Genomic DNA, 19,091 nt, shown 5'->3' on the forward strand with positions numbered 1-19,091 from the left:
ACCACCCACTTGTACCCCCTGTCCTGGGGATCTGAGGGGAGAGACAGCAAGCTGTCCCGGAGAGGTGGGCGAGGGGAAACTGTAAAATGTGCCCCCTCCCCCATACACTTCAGCTGCCTTGGGAAAACTAGGCCTTTGGTCGAAGACATCTCCCCACCTCTCCCCTCTCTGGGCACAGACAGCACCTGCCAGGTCCCGCCCAGGCTGCTGTGGCGCCGGCCGTGGAATCTGATCTGCCCTGGAAGTAAAGGCTGTTTGTTCTCCCTGGTCGCCTTCTTGGCCACCCTGAAACCAGCTTCAGATCACTTTCCAGGGCATCCGCGGGTGACCAGGGGCCCCCCAGATGAGCCATCCTGGCCTAGGATCCAACTGGGCTTGCTGTCATCGCTAGGCCAATGACCCTGCAAAATCCCAACCCTCTGGGCCCCACAGGGCCTCAGGACAGCCTGGGGAAGGTCCAGGAGAATCGCCATGGAGCCCACCCACCCACTCCTGACTTGGGCCACATCGATCCTGACTGCTATGACTGAGCTCACATCGTGGGCTACAGAGAAGGGAGCCAAAGCTTTATCCTTCCTGCCCAGGCACTGAGACTGAGGCGTCACAGGGCAAGATGAGGTCCCAGCTGCACTGCTCACTAGCTGGTGACCCTGAGCTGTGGCTTAACCTCTCTATACCTCAGTTTCTCCATCTTTCCAATGGGAATCTCAATGGTCCTTACCTCTCAAAGGTCCTTAACCTTACCTGACCCAGGGATCGAACCCATGAACCGGGAGATCATGACCTGAGCTGAAATTTCATTGCTAGAGTTCATGGTATGGATGTACCAGTCTGGTCACCTGTTGATGAGCACGTGGGTTGTCTCTCATTCGTGGCCACTGAGCAAAACTGCTCCGAGCACTGTTGTACGCGTCTCTTGAGGAACACACTCATTCCCGTTGTGCAAATGCCCTGAGTGGAGATTGTGGGTGGTAGGCGAGGCCTGGGTTCATCTTCAGCAGATACAGCCAAGCAGATGTCCGAGGCTCTTGGGACCAACGCACCCCCTCACTCACAAGGAATGAGAGTTCCAGTCTTCACCAACACTTGGCACTGTCCGACTTCGGCTCAGGTCATGATCTCACGGTGCGTGGGTTCGAGCCCCGCGTCGGGCTCTGTGCTGACAGCTCGGAGCCCGGAGCCCGCTTCAGATTCTGTGTCTCCCTCTCTCTCTGCCCCTCCCCCACTTGCACTCACTCTCTCTCAAAAATAAAGAAACATTAAAAAATAACATGCTCATAAATTGGTTTTTTGTGTGTGTGTGGGGAGGGGGGATACGCCCCTTGTTGTGCTGAGCCATTTCCTTCAAGGTGGCCTCTGGCCTTCCATTCTAAATGTCACCAGCACAGAGGACGCCAGCTGCATTCTGCCAATTTCAGCAGATTGCGTGTGCAGAAGAAGTGAAGGAGGGAGACCGGTTGCTGCCTCAAGGGGACAACAACAGTGATGCCTGTGTGAGTCAGGCATGGTGTTTGGCACATGGTGGGCATCTAAACATCAATAGTTCTTCTCATCCAGAGATAGCGTGGTTAAGTGCTTTCGGTATCCCTCCCCCGCCCCACTCATGCCTACTGTTGCAAAAATGCAACACAGCTCAAGCAGATGCTGTCTGTGCCCCCCCTCCCATCCATCCCATCCATGTTCCTCTCCACATGATGAATGTCATTCGCAGCAATTATCCGCAACCTTGCCTGGGGCTTGTGTGGCCACAGGTGTCCAGCTGGTGCGTAGGGAAGACCAGAAGTATGAGGGGTTAATCTCTCTCTAAGCAATGCCTGATGGTGGTCAGAGGATAAGCACCCCAGCCCTGATCCCTTGTGTTGGGACCACTCTGCTGGGTGTGCTCTAGGCTGTCTGCCAGAGTTCCCCAGCAGGAGGGAACCCTGGTTACCCCCCCACCCCCCACCCCGGGCACTGTGTCCTCATTGGTGCCCTTGACGGGCTCTGGGACTTCCTGGCGTAACCTCCCACATAAGCAAACCACATCCCCCAACATCTCAAGGTGTGATTCTGAGGATCCCAATCCAAGGCTACGTCGTTGAGAGACGTTGTCCACACGCTAAGTCCCACGGGGATGCCAACCACTGCTTTTGTTTGCGTGGCCTGTGAAATGAATGGAGACATCGATACCCTTTCTGATTTGGTCCTCACAGCTGTTTGGTGGAGTGGAGGTTACCTGATTTTATTAAAAAAAAAAAAATTGTGTTAATGCTTATTTGATTTTGAGAGAGAGAGAGAGAGAAACAGAGCATGAGGGGGGGAAGGGCAGAGAGAGAGAGAGGGAGACGCAGAATCCGGAGCAGGCTCCAGGCTCCGAGCTATCAGCACAGAGCCCGACGCGGGGCTCGAACCCACGAACCGCGACATCATGACCCAAGCCGAAGTTGGCTGCTTAATTGACTGAGCCACTCAGGCGCCCCAAGGTTACCTGATTTTATAAAGAAGGAAACTGAGGTTGCAGGCTGCATGACTGTTCGCTGGGCCAGATCTGTCCCAGTTCCTGGAGCACCAAACCCTTATCGGGTACCCAGGACGCAGAGCAACCTGAGCATCTGGTTCCAGCCCCGGGACAACCTGATTCCGGCTGAGATACGAGGACGCTTGGCACCCCTTCCAGGGCACGGCTGGCAAGGGGGGCACATTTCGGCCGGGCTATGGGCATTGTTCCCAGCTGGCCTTCTGAGCCGGAACCTTGCATAGCTTCCCAAGAGGATGAGCAGGGGTCAGACTGGGATGAGGCTCACGAGCTCGTGGGGTGCAACATTCAAGGAGCTCGTTTTAGTTCAGAGGCCCATCTGCTCCCGCAGGAGGCCTGAGAGCAAGTGCCTCCTTAATTATTTTTTAATTGGGGTGAAATTCACATCACACAGAACTCGCCATTCGAAAGCGGACAATTCAGTAGCATTTCGTGCACTGACAAGATCGTGCAGCCGTCACCACTGTCTAGTTCTAGAACATTTCTTTTTTTTTTTCTTTTTTAATGTTTATTTACTTTTTGAGAGAGAGAGACAGAATGTGAGCGGGGGAGGGGCAGAGAGAGCGGGAGACACAGAATCCGAAGCGGGCTCCAGGCTGCGAGCTGTCAGCACAGAGCCCGAGGCGGGGCTCGAACTCATGAACTGAGAGATCATGACCTGAGCTAAAGTCAGACGCTTAACCGACTGAGCCACCCAGGCGCTCCTAGTTCCAGAACATTTCTATCACCCGGAAAGGAAACCCTGTCCTCACGAGCAGTTAGCAGCATTCTCTTCCTCCAACCACTGGTCTGTCTCTACGGATCTGCCTGCTCTGGACGTTTCCTATGCATGGAATCACACACTGCGTGGCCTTTTGTGTCTGACTTCTTTCCCTCAGCGTGATGTTTTCACGGTCATCCACCTTGCAGTGCTGTGTCAATGCTTCGTCCCTTTTTATGGCTGAGTAAATATTCCATTGTATGGATCGATCATATTTTTTTACCCACTTACCTGTTGAGGGACACTTGGGTTGTTTCTACCTTTTGTGACTAGTGCTGCCGTGAACGTGTTTGCGAAAGAGTTTGTTGGAATCCCTGTGTTCAATTCTTTTAGGCCTCCAATTTTGTACCCACACCCCGGTCCTTGCCCTGGGGACGAGGCTGAGGGGGTCCAGCTTCTGGTTCCCCTGCCCGCTGCAGGAGATGAGGCACTCCTCCCTGGCAGACAGCTGTGGTCCTCCCTCCTCTGCTCCTCTCCCACCCTCTCGGAGCCCTCGGGGCCTGCCCCATTCCAGGGGATTCTCCGAAACCGCAGTTTCCAGGGTTTCTCGGTCACCTGCTCTGGCCTGGAGCCCACTGTGAACTTCCAGCCATCGCCACCACGTGGCCTCACAGCCTGGGCCTCGGTCTTCCCATCTGTAAGTGGGGTTGTCCTGAAGATTCACCGAGGCCAGGAAAGTGCCTGGCATGTGCCCGCAGAACCAGGCTTGTGAGAAGGATGGGACACTTATTTTGTTTGTTTTTTAAAGTAAGCTCTATGCCCAACGTGGGGCTTGAACTCACGACTCCAAGATCAAGAGTCACATGATCTACTGACAGCCTGTCAGGGGCCCCAACATTTATTCTGGTTTTATCTTCACTGATATTTATCATGCTCCCCGAGAACCTATGTTACTGGCTACCCCACATGTCAGGCACCCTGTGGAATGTTCGTGTGTGTTCTCTCTCCACTCCCCCAGCAAGGAGGTGTTCTGTGCAGCTTCCTGGTGGCTCTGGGAGGTGGCAGCCGGAGACAGTGGGCCACCTGGGTCTGGGTATATCTGATCAGCAGGGTCCCTGCCAGGGTCACGCTTGGGGACTAACCGCCCCCCACCCCCCCACCCCCCGTCGCCACCGCTCGGTGCTGTCACCTCTCTGACCTTTGGAAAGGGTCCTAGGGGGGCTTTGAGCCACTATGTGGCTGAGTCACCTCTACTCCGCGAGCCTTGGAGTACCTCTGTGGTCCAGGAAGGGACATACTGGGAGAATTCTGGGGATATCTGTCTATTTGGGGTCGGGATGAAGGCCAGGCATCCATCCCCCCGCCCCCGGTGAAATTTACATACATGAGGATTTGTGGGACCTGGGTCCCTGACTGAGGTCTACAAGGAACATACCCTTGCTCCCCACTTCTGCCTCCTCACCCCCACTCCTGTCACTCCATCCATCACCCTGGGCCTGGGCTTGGCCACACAGCATGTTTGGATGTGGCTCAAGTGACAAAGGAGATAGTGAGGGTCGGAGTTTATTTGAGGGTCGTGCAGAACGGGAGGGGTGGGGCCAGGGCCTCTGGAGACCCTGAGGGCTCTGAGTTATCCACTCCAAGCCTTGTCAGTTTCGTGAGCCCCAGAAAGTGGTCATCGACCCCGCCTTTTCCTGCCACCGCGCACCCCACCCGACTGACAATGGCACAGGTTGACATGCGTGGAGGACCTACTGTGCACAGGCACCTGGAATGGCTTACACCGAGTCTCACAGGAACCCTAGGAGAAGAAGCTGCTTCTGTCCCCATTTTATAGACAAGGAAAGTGAGACACAGAGCAGCGAAGTCTCTGCCACAGCCAGAAGTCTGGGTCCAGCCCCTCAGGTTTACCCGTGGCCCTGGGTTGCTCTGAGCTCAGCACACACAGATTTCAAATGCTCACAGCCCGGAAGACGTTGCAGAGTCTGAGACTTGCACTGTCAGCAGCATGGGGGTTACAGAACCCAGGTTCAAATCCTGCCTCTGACGCTCAGTACTGGCCATGGGACTCCTGGTGAGCCACTGCCCCTCTGTGGACCTCGGTTTCCTCATCTGTAAAATGGATGGAGACATTTAGAGAACCACGGCATAAGCCCAACCCTCCCTCCTGCCTATAACATCTGGATAGCTACATTTCCCAGCCTCCCCTGCCGCGAGATGTGGCCATGTGACTGTTCTCGCCAGTGAGGTATAAACAGGAGGGACCCCAGGCTTCCCGGGGAGATTTCCAGAAGATACCGAGCCTGCCCTGGCCTCTGCCTTTCCCTCTGAGAGGAGATGAAGGCTGGAGCCCTGGCAGCCATTTTGTGCCATGAAGCAACCTTCAGGACAAAAACCAGGGATGCTGTGAACTGAGAAACCAAGTCATACTGCTACTATGGCTGAGCCTAGACTTATCTTTACAGAATCCTCTTCCTGCTGCCTGATCCCAGGTCTCTGTCCCTGGTCCCTGGGTTCACACCAGGGTGGAGTCCTTCCCTGAGCCCCCTGGCCTGTGGCCCAGCATGCTGCGCATCTCATGGGTGATCCCTTCCCAGTGCCCCCTGCCAGCTGACAGTGTCCGGTGCATGCGGGATAAAGGCAGGCTGCCCTCCCAGCCTCCTCCCTTGGCCGTAGGCACTGTAGCAGCACCCGTGGGTCTGACGGGGTCCCCAGGTTCTGGGAAGGATGAGTAGGGGGTCCGGTGGTGGGTACCCTGCTGGGGCTGAGCCCTGGGGCTGGCCTTGGAGACTTCAGCAGGACGGACAGGATCATCTTCAAAGTGCGGTGGGGACAGTTCGTGGAGGCCACGGCGGGTGGCCCGGGCAGCTCGGACCAGGGTGTGGGTCAGTGCCGCCACCAGGACCAGAGCACCCACTCCGAGGATGGAGGCGGCGGCTGCACCTGTCTCGATCTCAAAGAGCAGCAGGGCGTAGATGGACAGTGCTGGAAAAACAAACGGCTTTCATTCACTTAGTCCACAAACGTTTGCTCCCCAAACCCTGGGAGAGCTCCCCAAAAAGAGGGCAGTCACAGACACCCATACAACATGCTAGGCACACACCTTCACCCATCTAATCCTCTCACATCGTTGTCACATCGTTGTCACATCCATTTTCCTATAAAATGGTAAACTTCCGTGCCTTATCGTGTGTACTTGACTACAACTGAAACAACCCAGATCTCAGGCTTTCTGAATCCTGGTGATTAACTTTCAGTGGATCACAGCCCCTCTCTGGCCTCAGGTTGCCGGTCTGAACAAGACTGTTGCTGACCTGACCTTGAGGACCGACCTGTACTAGTTTTCTGTTGGCCTGTCCAACGCCCAGTTGGCATCATTCTTTTTGATGAGGACCGTCCTGTGCATTGTAGGACACTGAGCAGCTTTCTACCCACGAGGCACAATAGCGTTCCCTCCTGCCCTGTCATGACAACCAAAGACGTCTCCAGATATCGCCAAATGTTCACTGGGTCAGCAGAATCAGTTCCCATTGAAAACCCCTGGTCTAGTCCTTACCCTCACCCTGATTGCTAAGGTAGGAGCACTGACCCACCTCTCTGGCATCAGTGTTGTGTATGGTACTAGGCTTGGCCAATCAGAGCATTGATTCCTCCGGTTATAGTGATTGGTGCAGGGCTAGCACATGATCTGAGCTCAGCCAATCAGAGCCTGTCCTGGGACTGCTGACTGGGATACGGGTAGGGAGGAGTTTTCTTACAGCAGCAGCAGGGGACTTGGTAGTGGAGAAGCCCAGAGTGAATGGAAGACTTCTTCACACTTTGTGGGCTGTTTTTATGCTTTCTTCAGCTCTGTACTTTTGTTTTAAAAAAAATTGTTTTTATTTCATTTTTCGGGGGGGGCAGGGGCAGAGAGAGAGAGGGAGATCTGAAGCAGGCTCCAGGCTCTGAGCTGTCAGCACAGAGCCCGATGCGGGGCTCGAACTCACGGAGTGTGAGATCGTGACCTGATCTGAAGTCGGCCGCTTAACCGACCGAGCCACCCAGGCGCCCCTGCACTTTGGCTTTTAAGATGCCACACTGCATCACGTTTGACATATTAAAATGAGGCCAAGGACCCTTTTTGCTCTAAACATTTTTTAAAGCGTGTGTGTTTTGTTTTGTTTTTTTTAATTATTCTTTTGGCTCTGGTCAGCAACGATGGCTAATTGGATGATTGGCTGGACGTGGTCAGGAATTCTTGCTGAGTGAGGTCACCTAACCTCAAAAAAGAATCTAAATGGGAGCTGAACAAATTCTTAATTTAACACTTAATGAGGCTGACGTGGTTACCTTTTTTTTTTTCTCTCTTTGTGAGTTTTCTTGTATATTAGAGCGAGCATATCTTATTCTCCAAGTCTCCAACATTTTTTTTTTTTTGCCAGCCTGTGAAAAGGCTCGAGTCACCCCTCCTCTCTCCTTTTTTAAAAAAAAATTTTTTTTAACGTTTATTTATTTTTGAGACAGAGAGAGACAGAGCATGAACGGGGGAGGGGCAGAGAGAGAGGGAGACACAGAATCGGAAGCAGGCTCCAAGCCATCAGCCCAGAGCCCGACGCGGGGCTCGAACTCACGCACCGTGAGATCGTGACCTGAGCTGAAGTCGGACGCTCAACCGACTGAGCCACCCGGGCGCCCCTCCACTCTCCTTTTTTAAAGAAAACTCACATCTGGAGCATTTTATTAAGTCAAGCAACAAAAGTTCTGCAGAGTTCCCTGCACGTGATATACGCGTATGTACCCCTGTATTCCCATAATGAACCCTAGGCTCGCATCTCACAAAGAAATATTTTAAATATATCTTCTAAACTTCTGTTTCTCTGTCGCAGGAATAAGAGTAAGGCAATCATAGCAAATTCCTTGGTTTTCATTCAGCTGGAAATTATTTTCTTCCAGGAAAACAGGTTGCTTAGTGATCTAATGTGTGATTCAGCACCGAACCTGCAGCCCCATCAACACATTTTCCAAGATTAGAACAAAACAGAAGATGTCAGGAGTCTCTTTAAAGAGACTTGATGACTTGATTCCTTTACCAGCAAGCGTGGGTGAGAGACTGTTGAGCTAAGAAAAGTTATATTACAAGTCAGGGAAGGAAAGCCAGTGTGGCACGTTCTTTCTTTTTTGCTCTGCTTCCTGTTTTGGGATTTACAACTGAATTTCTGGTTTATAAAGCTTTTTTTTTTTTTTTTTTTTAACTTAAGGCATTCTTGAGCTGGAGGTTCTGATATTTATAAGCAAATGGTTTTTGCTAAGACCAACCTGTAAAACACTATCTCTAGAAAGCCACCAAGGACATGGACACTTTTGTTCAAACCAGACGTAGAAAAGCTGATGAATCCAAAAGGGTTCTGAAGGCAACTACTGCTCGTGGACCCCCCCCGCCACCCCCACTGGAGTCAGATGCTTTCATGGGCTTTTGCGGGGATTCACCCTGAATGCCCTCAGCGATTCTCTAAGGCGGGGACGGTACACGTCCCCACTTTACCGGTGAGGAAACTGGGACGCAAGGGAGTCTGCCGAAGGTCCCAGAGCAAGAAAGTGTGTCAGACAAAGCCACCCCAGCCCGGGGCTCTACCCCCCCCACATCCCCCCCCCCCCCCCCCGGCACGCACCTGCTAAGTAGACAGAGACCCCGCAGCAGAAGAGGCCAAGGGCCACGTGTCTGAGGAGGCGGCAGTCATAGAGAAACCAGTCAGACCTAGGAGGGTGGGGGGCAGGAAGAAAAAGGGCTCAGGGGGTGGGGCTGGTGGGGGGAAGCCAGGGAGGAGAAGGAGGGGGAGCTTTGGGGGATCTGAGTTCTGTGTGAGGACCTGACCATCTATCCAGCCATCGGTCTCTCCATCTACCCGCTCATCCATCCACTACCATTTACTATCCACCAATTTCCATCGGCTGTTCAACCACACAGCCAGCCAGCCATTTAGCAAGGCCCTATTGATCCATCCACCCGCTTATTTAAACAGCCACCGTCCGTCCATCCATCTATCGGCCATTCACCACCCATCTACCCACCCGTCTGTCCACCCATCCTTCACCCGCCCACCTCCCGCTCACCATCAAATCGATCCAACCGACTCTCCACCTGGCCATTCATCCTTCGCTCACCACGCACCCATCCACCACCCGTCTCCTGCGACCCATCCACGCACATCAGTCCATTCACACATCCAGCACTCATGAAGCAGCTATTACGCGGGGACACTTGTTAGACACCTGCCTTCCGTTGTTTTCCAGACCACAAACTTATTTGGGACACGAAGAGACGGAGCTTAACTCGCCATCAGAGGTGACAGAAACAGGGATTCCCGAGGGCTGAGATGGACCGAGGACTTAGTTTTGAGCCTGGCGCTGGGCTGAGTGCTTCGCCGGGTGCGTTCTTCCTTCCCCACTCCTCGAGGCTTAGGAAAGCCTCTGCTATCACTCACCTCCCACCGACACGGTGGAAGTGGCCTCCTCTCTGCTCTCACCTTTTTTGCACAGTGGCTGGAGGGGGTGATTGCAAACCTAAGTCAGGTCACATGCCCCTCCTTGCTCACAACTCTCTCAGGCAGAGTAAACCCCCAAAGTCTGCACCACAGCACAGAAGCCCAGGATGGTCTATTTCCCCTGATTTCCTTACCCTTATCTCCCTCATCTCTCCCTCCAGCCACACCAATCACCTCGACCTCTAACACCCCAAGCTCATTCCTGCCCCAGGGCCTTTGCACATGCTGCCCTCCCTCCCCCCATCACAGTCCTCCAGATCCCCCAAGCTCATTCCTGCCCCAGGGCCTTTGCACATGCTGCCCTCCCTCCCCCCATCACAGGCCTCTAGATCCGCCGCCTCTTTTCCTCTTTCAAGTCTCAGCGCAAGCCTCCCCGGATGGTCCCGCCTCAACCACACTTACCCTTTCCGCTTCCACCCCATCACCCCATTTTCTTCCTTTCCCAGCATTCAGCCTCACTTGATATTTCTGATCTGGCTTGTCGCTATTGTCTACCCCACCAGGGCCGGTCTGGGTCCACCTGGTTCCTGCTGTGTCCTCTATTTCCAGTGCTGGGTCAGCCCCCTGCAGGTGCCCAATACATATTTGTCGACTGACTCCCTGAGCTATCGAATGAATAGTTTAGGTGGAATCTACTCCAAATGGTGGACGTTCCCATCTGCTCAAATCCATGGAATCCTGGACCAATGATTCTGGCTCTCCTCCCCGGGGCATCCTGGAGGGAAACACTTGGATGTGGGGCAGCCGAGTCCTCGACTCAAGGAAGGTCCCTCACTCTACATTCACTGCCCGCCCCCCGCCCCACCCCCGCCACCTCCCCAGGGTTCATGTTCCGGAGCTCAGATGCGCGAGCCAGGGCACAGGCTCTGGCTCTATCAGAATCAAATTCAAATCCAGTCCGCCCACTTCCAAATCAGGCAGCCCAGAGAGATCAGCCGACTCTGGCCCCTGTCGGAGCCGCGGTTACAAAGGGAGGCAGTAACGTTCAGCCGCCGCGGGGCGAAGGGGGTGGGGGGACTTCACTGAGCTAATCCTTGGAAAGCAAGAAGCACGAAGAGTGTGGGGTTCCCTAAATGACACGCGCTATCAGCGCAGGAGCTAGCTGACGCTGGGCCCTCTATGAGCCTCAGTTTCCACCTCTGTAAAATTCGCACCTGCGGTAAATTTTCAACTACTATAGGATGGAGGGAGGGAGAGGTGATAGAAGTTGGGGATGGAGAGAGAGGGGAGGAAGGCAGGGAGGGATGGAAGAAAGGAGAAGGGGAGAGGGGATAAGGGAAGATCCACTCCCCCCGCCAAACCCCCCCGCGCAACCTGAGGCCCAGAGAGGGGCGGCGGCTCGCCGGGCTCGCCCAGCCCCCAGCCGGGCGTCGGGGTGGAGGGGCTTGTCCTACCTGCCGGGACCCGGCCCCCGCGCCAGTTCGGCGCCCAGGTGGCCGCAGAGCGCGGCGAGCAGAAGGCTGGTGAGGCCCAACACCAGGGCGAGCGCAGCAAGCGCGGCGGCCAGAGGCAGCAGCGCCCCGGCCGCGTCCTCGGGCAGCCCTGGGCCGGCGTCCAGCTCCGGGCCCAGCCCGTCGGCGCGCATTCCCCGCAGCTCCGCGCGGCCCGCCTGCAGCTGGAACAGCAGCTGCGCTCCCAGCGCCGCCAGCACCGCCGCTGGGATGCCCAGCAGGGTCATCGCGGCCAGCACCCGGCCCCCGTAAGACCGGGCCATGGTAGGGGTCCCGCGGGCCTGGGTGGGGGGCGGTCAAGGAATAAAAGAGATTTTTAGCGGCAGAGAAGTTGGGCGGGAGTCCAGGGGCCCCCAGGAGTTCCGAAAGGGGGCGGGACCGCAAGGGGTGTCTGAAAATCGGGGGGCCGTAGGGGGATTGGGACGCCGATCGCAGCGGGGATGAGGAAGCTCCGCGAAAACTTGGGACAAAGTCTTTTCTCCTCCCTCTGGGGACCCTGCGGGCGCCCCCTCCCGGCCTCCAGGTCCTGGCTGGGCGGGGCCGGCGCGGGGCGGGGCGAAGAAGAAACCGAGGTGGCCCCAAGAGCTGCAAAAGCTCGGTGGCCGGATCCAGGGAGCCCCACAAGTCCCCAAATTCATTAAAGCGACCCCCCACTCCGCCCACTGTCCTTTCACTGTTTAAAACAAAACAAACAAAAAGAAGGAAGCTTGAACAAATTTTTAAATCATTCACTTTTTAAAATTCTTTTTTAACGTTTATTCATTTTTGGGAGACAGAGGGTGAGTGGAGGAGGGGCAGAGAGAGAGGGAGACATAGGATCCGAAGCAGGCTCCCTGCTCTGAGCTGTCAGCACAGGGCCCGGCGAGGGGGGGGAGGGGGGGGGCTCAAACCCACCAACCCTGAGATCATGACCTGAGCCACCCAGGCGCCCCTTAAATAATTCACCTTGATATTTGGTCTCTTACCTGCAGTTGGCTGTGATTTCCCCTCTGTCCAACCTTTTTTCAAGGCTTTGCAGAAATGTTGCCTCCTGGGTGAGGCCCTTCTGCACCCCCCTTGAGTGGGCACCCCTATATCTTGCTACAAGTCTTTGGTTATTATTTATTTTTCAGTTTTAGAAATTGAGGTGAAGTTTACATGACATAAACCATACTGAAGCGAACAATTCAGAGGCATTTAGTACATACGCAATGTTGTGCACCCATCATGTCTGTCTAGTGCCGGAATATTTTCATCATCCCTAAGGGAGACCCCCATTCCCCACCCCCCTCCTCCAGCCCCTGGCCCTGATCTGCTGTCTGTATCTGGGTTTGCCTGTTCTGGACATTTTCTATAAATGGAGCCCGACGGTATGTGACTTTTTTGTGTCCAGTTTCTTTCACTGAGCATGTTTTGGATGTTCATCTATGTTGAGAGCACATATTATGGCTGAATAGCATTCCACGGGGTGGACGGACCACATTTCGTTTATTCATTTCTACGTTGTGAACATGCACATTCAGCTATTTGTCTGAGTCTGTTTTCATTTCTCTTGGGCGCATACCTACTAGTGGAATTGCTGGTAAGTGAGGTCATTATATAGTTAACTTATCGAGAATCCCCAGACTGCTCTCCACAGCGACTGCACCATTTTCCCTGCCCACCAGCAGTGAGCCAGGTTCCAATGTCTTCATTTCCCTGCCAACGCTGGCTATTTTCTGGTTTTTTGATTACAGCCATCCCACTGGGTGTGAGATGGTATCTCACGGTGCTCTTGATTTGCGTGTCCCTAATGGCTAATGACGTGGAGTATCTTTTCATGCGCTTGTTGGTCATTTGTGTATCTTCTTTGGAGAAAAAAACTGCCTGTTCATGCCCTTTGCTTATTTTTGAATGGGTGGTCTGTCTTCTTGCTTCCCCCCAGGCAGCACTTTGAATCTTCTGAAGCCCTGCTGTTTCCCGGAGGTCTGAGCGCCCCCTCCCGCCCCGCCCCCGCGCTGGGGGTGGGTCCGCTGTTTCGGGGACAGCTGGAGGTCTGCCTCAAGTGTCCACTGCTGTGTCCCTGTAGGGTCTGGGAGGGCACTCTTTGGGAAGTTCAGGCGTGTGCTCTGCGCAGGGATCTCAGAACAGCTCCCCGTCCCCGCCCTCCGCCCCGCCCTCGCCCTCGGGGTCGCTCCCTCTCCTGGGGCGGCGTTTGCCCCGAGCCGCCGGGTCCACGCGGTACTTGCAGCGGCGCAGCGGCTCGGTGAGGCTCCGGGGCGCGGGGTCGTCCAGGTCCTCGGGCTGCAGGAAGTTGCGGTCCAGCACCTCCGCCGCCTCCTGCCAGTTGGCGAAGCAGGCGGGTCCCAGGCGCCGGATCTCGTCAGTTGCGTCGCGGGTGAGCACGTCCCCTCCAGGCTTGAGCACCACGACAGCCGGCAGGCGCTCCACGGAGAACTGGCGCCCGAGATCCCTGCGGGGTGGGCGGGTCAGTCCGGTTGGAAGCCCGTACCCGCCCCTGAGCTGGGGAGCCACACAGCCCTCCTCCGGGTACTTACTGAGCACCTGCTGTGTGCACTACCCCGTGCCGGGCGCTGGGGGAGCCCAGAGACCGGGCCAGGCCAGGCCTCAGTGGCCTCTGCACTGGGTGTCCAATACCTCAGACATGCTACCGCCTCAGGGCCTTTGCACTGGCCATGCCCTCTGCCTGGAGCACTCTCCCCGGACTTCTGTGGGTTAAGACCCTGTATGCTGGGTAGCCAACCTCAAATCTCAATGCCTCGCTCTCCCGTCTGCTGCTCTGTGCCTTTTAGCATCCAACACACTGCACCGTTTGTTTTTCCTTTTTTTTTTTTTTTTTTTTTTTTTTAAGTTTATTTATTTATTTTGAGAGTGTGAAGGAGAGTGCTAGCAGGATAGGGACAGAGAGAGATAAAAAATCTCAAGCAGGATCCACACGTGTCAGTGCAGAGCCCGATGTGGGCTCGAACTCAGGAACTGTAAGATCATGACCTGAGCCAAAGTCAGATGCTTAACCGACTGAGCCCCCCAGGCGCCCCTATTTTTCCCCTTTATCATTTTTGCCCACCATAGAATGTAGCTTCACTAGGGCACAGATTTCTGTCGCCATTCACCTGGGTCCCCAGTGCCTGAAACAGTATAGGGCACAGAATTGAGGCTCAGAAACTGTGTGGGATGAATGAATGAATCAATACTGATAAATGTCATAAAGAAATACCAAGCTGGGTAAGGGATTGGTGGTCAGAGAGGGCCTCTCCAAGGAGGTGATCTTTGAGCTCAAAGCTGCAGGATGAGAAGGGCACTGGGCGGCCAGGGTCCCAGGCAGAGGACACAGCCGTGCAAAGGCCCTGAGATGAGAGGGAGATTAGAGTGTAACCTTGATCAGAGGCCCTGCAGGCTCATAGTAAGGAGTTTCCATTTTGTCCCCAGTATGAGGGGAAGCCAGTGAGGAGCCATCCACGATCCCAGGAGACCCCAGACCAAACGTCCCATCTGGACCAGAATCACGCACAGACATTCTGAAGTACAGGGGAGACCAGACTGAGCCCAGCATCCACAGTTGTTAATTTCCATCCACTGGGTTTTTGGGTGGCCCTTTTCCGGGCCTCTGCGCAGAGAATGCATGGCACTTGTAAAGTCACACAGGACTTTACAGACTTAGCAAAAAGAAATACAGGACACCTGTTAAAGTTGATATAATAAATAAAATAAAATAAAATAAAATAAAATAAAATAAGACTTATATAACAACATGCAATATGCGGGACATACTTATACTAAAAACACATACTAAAAAATTATTCATTGGGGCACCTGGGTGGCTCAGCTGGTTGAGAGTCTGACTCTTGGATCGGCTCAGGTCATGATCTCACAGTTGGTGAGTTGGATTTTCTCTCTCTCTCCTCTCTCTGCCCTCCCCCACTCGTGCTCGCTGTCTCTCAAAATAAATACGTAAAATTAAAAAAATATTCATTGTTTTTGTGAAATTTGTTTCTAATTGGGCATCCTGTGTTTTATCTGGGGACCCCGTATGTGGGTAGGGTAAGGAGTAGGGCGATGGGGACTCGCTCACCCTCTGTCCAGACATCTAGCCCCAGTGAAGGTTTGATTGAGAGGACCCTGCCTCAAACAAAGTCAGCAGGTCAGTGTTTGGTTATGATGCCCTCACAGCTGGCATTTCTGCCCTGGGAAGGGAAATGTTACCAGTTTACCAGAAAGATCCCCCTCGGCTGCAGAGAGGCCAGGGGGAGTGAGCAAGTGTCCAAATCTGATAATGTTGGATGGACAACGAAGGTCTCCGGAAACTTCCAACTTGTGGAACAAAATTAATGAAATCTGTAAAGTGTCACAAAGTCTGAGACGCCCGCTCAAATGGTTCAGTGCATGCTCCCATGTGCGCAGAGAAAGAAAATCTGGCAAAATGTTAACAATTGTATTGTTAATTGTTCATTGCATGCTTCTCCCAACTTAAAAAAAATTTTTTTAATGTTTTATTTTATATTTGAGAGAGAGAAAGTGAGAGAGACAGAGCATGAGCAGAGAGATGGAGACAGAATCCGAAGCAGGCTCCAGGCTCTGAGCTGTCAGCACAGAGCCTGATGCGGGGCTCGAACCCATGAGCAGTGAGATCATGACCTGAGCTGAACTCGGACGCTCAGCTGACTGAGGTGCCACACGGGCACCTCAAAAAGAAGGAAAGTTTTACCGCAGAAAAGGGGAAGCTTCTTCTTTTTTTTTTAACGTGTATTTATTTTTGAGAGAGAGAGAGCGGGAGTGAAGGAGGGGCAGAGAGAGAGGGAGACAGAAAATCCGAAGCAGGCTTTGCTTTTAGTTCAGCCTCGATGCGAGGCTCGAACTCATGAACCATGAGAACGTGACCTGAGCCGAAGCTGGACATTGAACCAACTGAGCCACCCAGGCATCCCTGGGGAAGGTTCTAAAGTAGGAGCAAACTGCAACACGGTTTATAGGGCAGCTCGGTGCAAAGCTCGAATCCACGCACCTCTCTCTCAGCTCCGATGCCCTCCCTGGCTCCCAGCTACTCTGAGGACCACACTCATACTTATAAAGATGCAGTTTGTGGCGCCACCTGAGACCTGCGGACCTCTCACGCCTGTTACTCCTTACAGGTCCCCGATTTGGCTGTTCTTTGCCTGATGGCCTCCCAGCCTCTATCTGTGCCCTCTGCCTGGAAGCCCTTCCCTCACTCCACTCTTTCCCCTCCTATCCTCCCTTGGCCTTGGGGTCTCTCTAAAGGCACTGCCTCAGGGAAACATCCCCTGACCCCAAACCTCAGCAAGGTCTGCCCGTGATGTTCCCACGTGGTATCCTCCCTTTGTCCTCAGGAACACAACTGCAGTTTGTTATGTGTTTGAGTCTTTGTGTCATGCCTGTCTTCCCAGGTTGTAAGCTCCTTGGGAGCTAAATGGAAATGGGCATATGCACCCCTCCCCCCTGTGCACCCCCCAGGCTGGGTACAGAGTGCCACACAGGCCGTGCTCATCAATTCCAGATGGAAGGGAGGCAAGAATGAACGAATACTTCACTTTCAGCAGAAATAGCTCCTCCTCCAGGAAACCCTCCCTGGCCTCTTCTCCCATCTCACCTCCTCAGGTCATCCTCGAAGGGCAGGAAGAGCCACTTTTTCGGCATGTCCCTGAGGAACAGATCCTGCTCCTCCTCTGTGGGGTCCTGGGACACGTACACCAGGGCCAGCTGGGCTGCCCGCAGCACGTAGAACTCATCTGTGAGCCGCACGAAGAAGTCCCTGAGGATGGGTGCGAAAGCCTGGCACTGTGGGCATGACCCAGCGCCAAAGAACAGCAGCACCAGCCGGTTCTCCAGCCTGCGGCTGAGCTCAGCCTCCGTGTCCAGCTCGTCCTGGTCGCTGTTGTTGCGAATCAGGACGCGGCCAGAGAACAGGGAGGCCATGGCAGTCCTGGCCGGGAGCTGGGGACAGGGTGGAGGGACTCTGTGTGGCCCTGGGACTGCTGGCTGGCTTCTGGTCCAGGATTAGGTATCTTTAAGGAGGCCAGTTCAGGACCTCACTAATCTGCCTACACCGTGACCTGATTCTGTGCTGCCTCCAAGGGCAGAGACAGGCCCCTGTGGGCTCCTTCTCTGGAGACAGCTAGAAACCCAATCCATTAAGGCACAGGATTGCAAAGGAAAACGGTCATACTGACATACGGGTGTGAAAATATTTTATTACGTTGTGACATAAAAATATATGTGCTTCTTCGTGAACTGAATGCATTCAGTAATCCTGATTCATGATGGCTCTACAAAGTATTGTGATTTCTTTTTTTTGGTAATGTTTTATTTTTTATTTTTGACAGAGAGAGAGAGAGACAGAGCATGAGTGGGGGGGGGGGGGCGGACAGAGAGAGAGGGAACAAACTCACGGACTGCAAGATCATGACCTGAGCTGAAGTCGGATGCTCAACCGACAGAGCCACCCAGGTGCCCCCAAGTATTGTGATTTCTTTTTTTTTTTTTTAAATGTTTATTTTTGAGAGAGACAGAGACAGAATGTGAGTGGGTTAGGGGCAGAGAGAGAGGGAGACACAGAATCCGAAGCAGGCTCCAGGCTCTGAGCTGTCAACACAGAACCCAATGCGGGGCTCGAACTCATGAGCTGCAAGATCATGACCTGAGCTGAAGTCTTACGCTCAACCGACTGAGCCACCCAGGCGCCCCTTGTGATTTCTACATCAAAATGAGCATTAGTGATATTTTGAGGTGTCTGCCTGCAACGGCCAGGCTGTGATATGAAATTACCTTTGATTTCCACGGGAGACAAAGTCACAGGGCTGGCTGATACCTGCTTTGACAGGACATTAAAAAACACAGGCTAAATTCCAGTTAGAAGTGTAAAGATGGGGACGCCTGGGTGGCTCAGTCCCTTAAGCGTCTGACTCTTGATTTCGGCTCAGGTCATGATCTCTCGGTTCGTGAGATAGAGCCTCACGATGAGCTCTTCACTGACAGTGCAGAGTCAGCTTGGGATTTTCTCCCTCTGTCTCTCTCTCTTCGCCTCCCCCACTCGTGCTTTCTCTCTCTCTCAAAATACATAAACTTAAAAATAAATAAATAAATAAAATATTTTTTAAGTGTAAAAATTAATAATGGGAAACCACACTAAAATGGAAGCGTGAGGCCAGAAGGGGGAGCTCACACCCCACCACTCCATATCAATTACAGGAAGCGGTGTCAATTTCAGAACCTCCAACAGGGGAATCCACAGGTAAGAATGATCAGTTACAGTTCTCAACAGGAAAAGAGGGACATTCCCTCTCCTGCAATAAGTCAACTACCCCTGAAACTCAGCCAATTAACCATCATCACCCTGAACTCCTGCTTCTTTTTGATGGACTTTCCTTCAAAACAGCCCCTCCCAACTTCCTCCTTCTCTATAAAATAATGTTCATCTCCTTTGTTGGAATAGCCTACGGTTTTCGCCATAGTTTGCTTCTCCCGAATCACAATTCTCTGCTATAGCAAATAAACCCATTTTTTTTTTTTGCTAGTAAACTGACTTTATTTATTTTTAATTTTTTTAATGTTTATTTTTGACGGGGAGAGAGAGAGAGAGAGGGAGAGAGACAGAGCATGGGTGGGGGAGGGGCAGAGAGCGAGGGAGACACAGAATCCGAAGCAGCTCCAGGCGCCCAGCCGTCAGCACAGAGCCCAACGCGGGGTTCGAACTCACAAACTCTGAGATCATGACCTGAGCCGAAGTTGGGCACTTAACCGACTGAGCCACCCAGGCGCCCCTATTTATTTGTTTTAACGTTTATTCATTTTTGAGAGAGACGGAGACAAGAGTGTGAGTGGGGGGAGGGGCAGAGAGAGAGAGAGAGAGAGAGAGGGAGACACAGAATCTGAAGCAGGCTCCAGGCTTTGAGCTGTCAGCACAGAGCGAG

At 53.4% G+C, this 19,091-nt stretch overlaps 2 protein-coding genes across 2 annotated transcripts; both read right to left on the reverse strand.

Moving 5' to 3' along the window:
* Positions 1 to 5,730: 5,730 nt before the first annotated feature.
* On the reverse strand, positions 5,731 to 11,642 carry TMEM221 (transmembrane protein 221). The gene is made up of 3 exons (XM_042927488.1): positions 11,131 to 11,642; positions 8,864 to 8,949; positions 5,731 to 6,200 (listed from the first exon to the last, which is right to left on the reverse strand). Exons 1-3 carry the CDS (start codon positions 11,448 to 11,450, stop codon positions 5,731 to 5,733), a joined length of 876 nt encoding a protein of 291 aa, XP_042783422.1. The 5' UTR covers positions 11,451 to 11,642.
* Positions 11,643 to 13,287: 1,645 nt separating this feature from the next.
* Positions 13,288 to 17,097, reverse strand: NXNL1 (nucleoredoxin like 1). Its single transcript, XM_042927489.1, has 2 exons — positions 16,772 to 17,097; positions 13,288 to 13,618 (listed from the first exon to the last, which is right to left on the reverse strand). The coding sequence occupies exons 1-2, from the start codon at positions 17,095 to 17,097 to the stop codon at positions 13,288 to 13,290; spliced, it is 657 nt and encodes a 218-aa protein (XP_042783423.1).
* Between the last annotated feature and the right edge of the window lie 1,994 nt (positions 17,098 to 19,091).

The sequence above is a fragment of the Panthera leo genome, chromosome A2 (assembly GCF_018350215.1).
Source record: "Panthera leo isolate Ple1 chromosome A2, P.leo_Ple1_pat1.1, whole genome shotgun sequence".
Classification (NCBI taxonomy): Eukaryota; Metazoa; Chordata; class Mammalia; order Carnivora; family Felidae; genus Panthera; species Panthera leo.

Bases quoted from the DNA above. Each gene is read 5' to 3' on its own strand.
- TMEM221 (XM_042927488.1), bottom strand. From the start codon at position 11,450: ATGGCCCGGTCTTACGGGGGCCGGGTGCTGGCCGCGATGACCCTGCTG. The intron at 8,950-11,130 runs GTAGGACAAGCC...CCACCCTCCTAG, and splicing joins CGGGGGCCGGGTCCCGGCAG to GTCTGACTGGTTTCTCTATG. The intron at 6,201-8,863 runs GTGCGTGCCGGG...TTGTTTTTCCAG, and splicing joins GGTCTCTGTCTACTTAGCAG to CACTGTCCATCTACGCCCTG.
- NXNL1 (XM_042927489.1), bottom strand. From the start codon at position 17,097: ATGGCCTCCCTGTTCTCTGGCCGCGTCCTGATTCGCAACAACAGCGAC. The intron at 13,619-16,771 runs GTGAGATGGGAG...CCCACCCCGCAG, and splicing joins TTCGAGGATGACCTGAGGAG to GGATCTCGGGCGCCAGTTCT.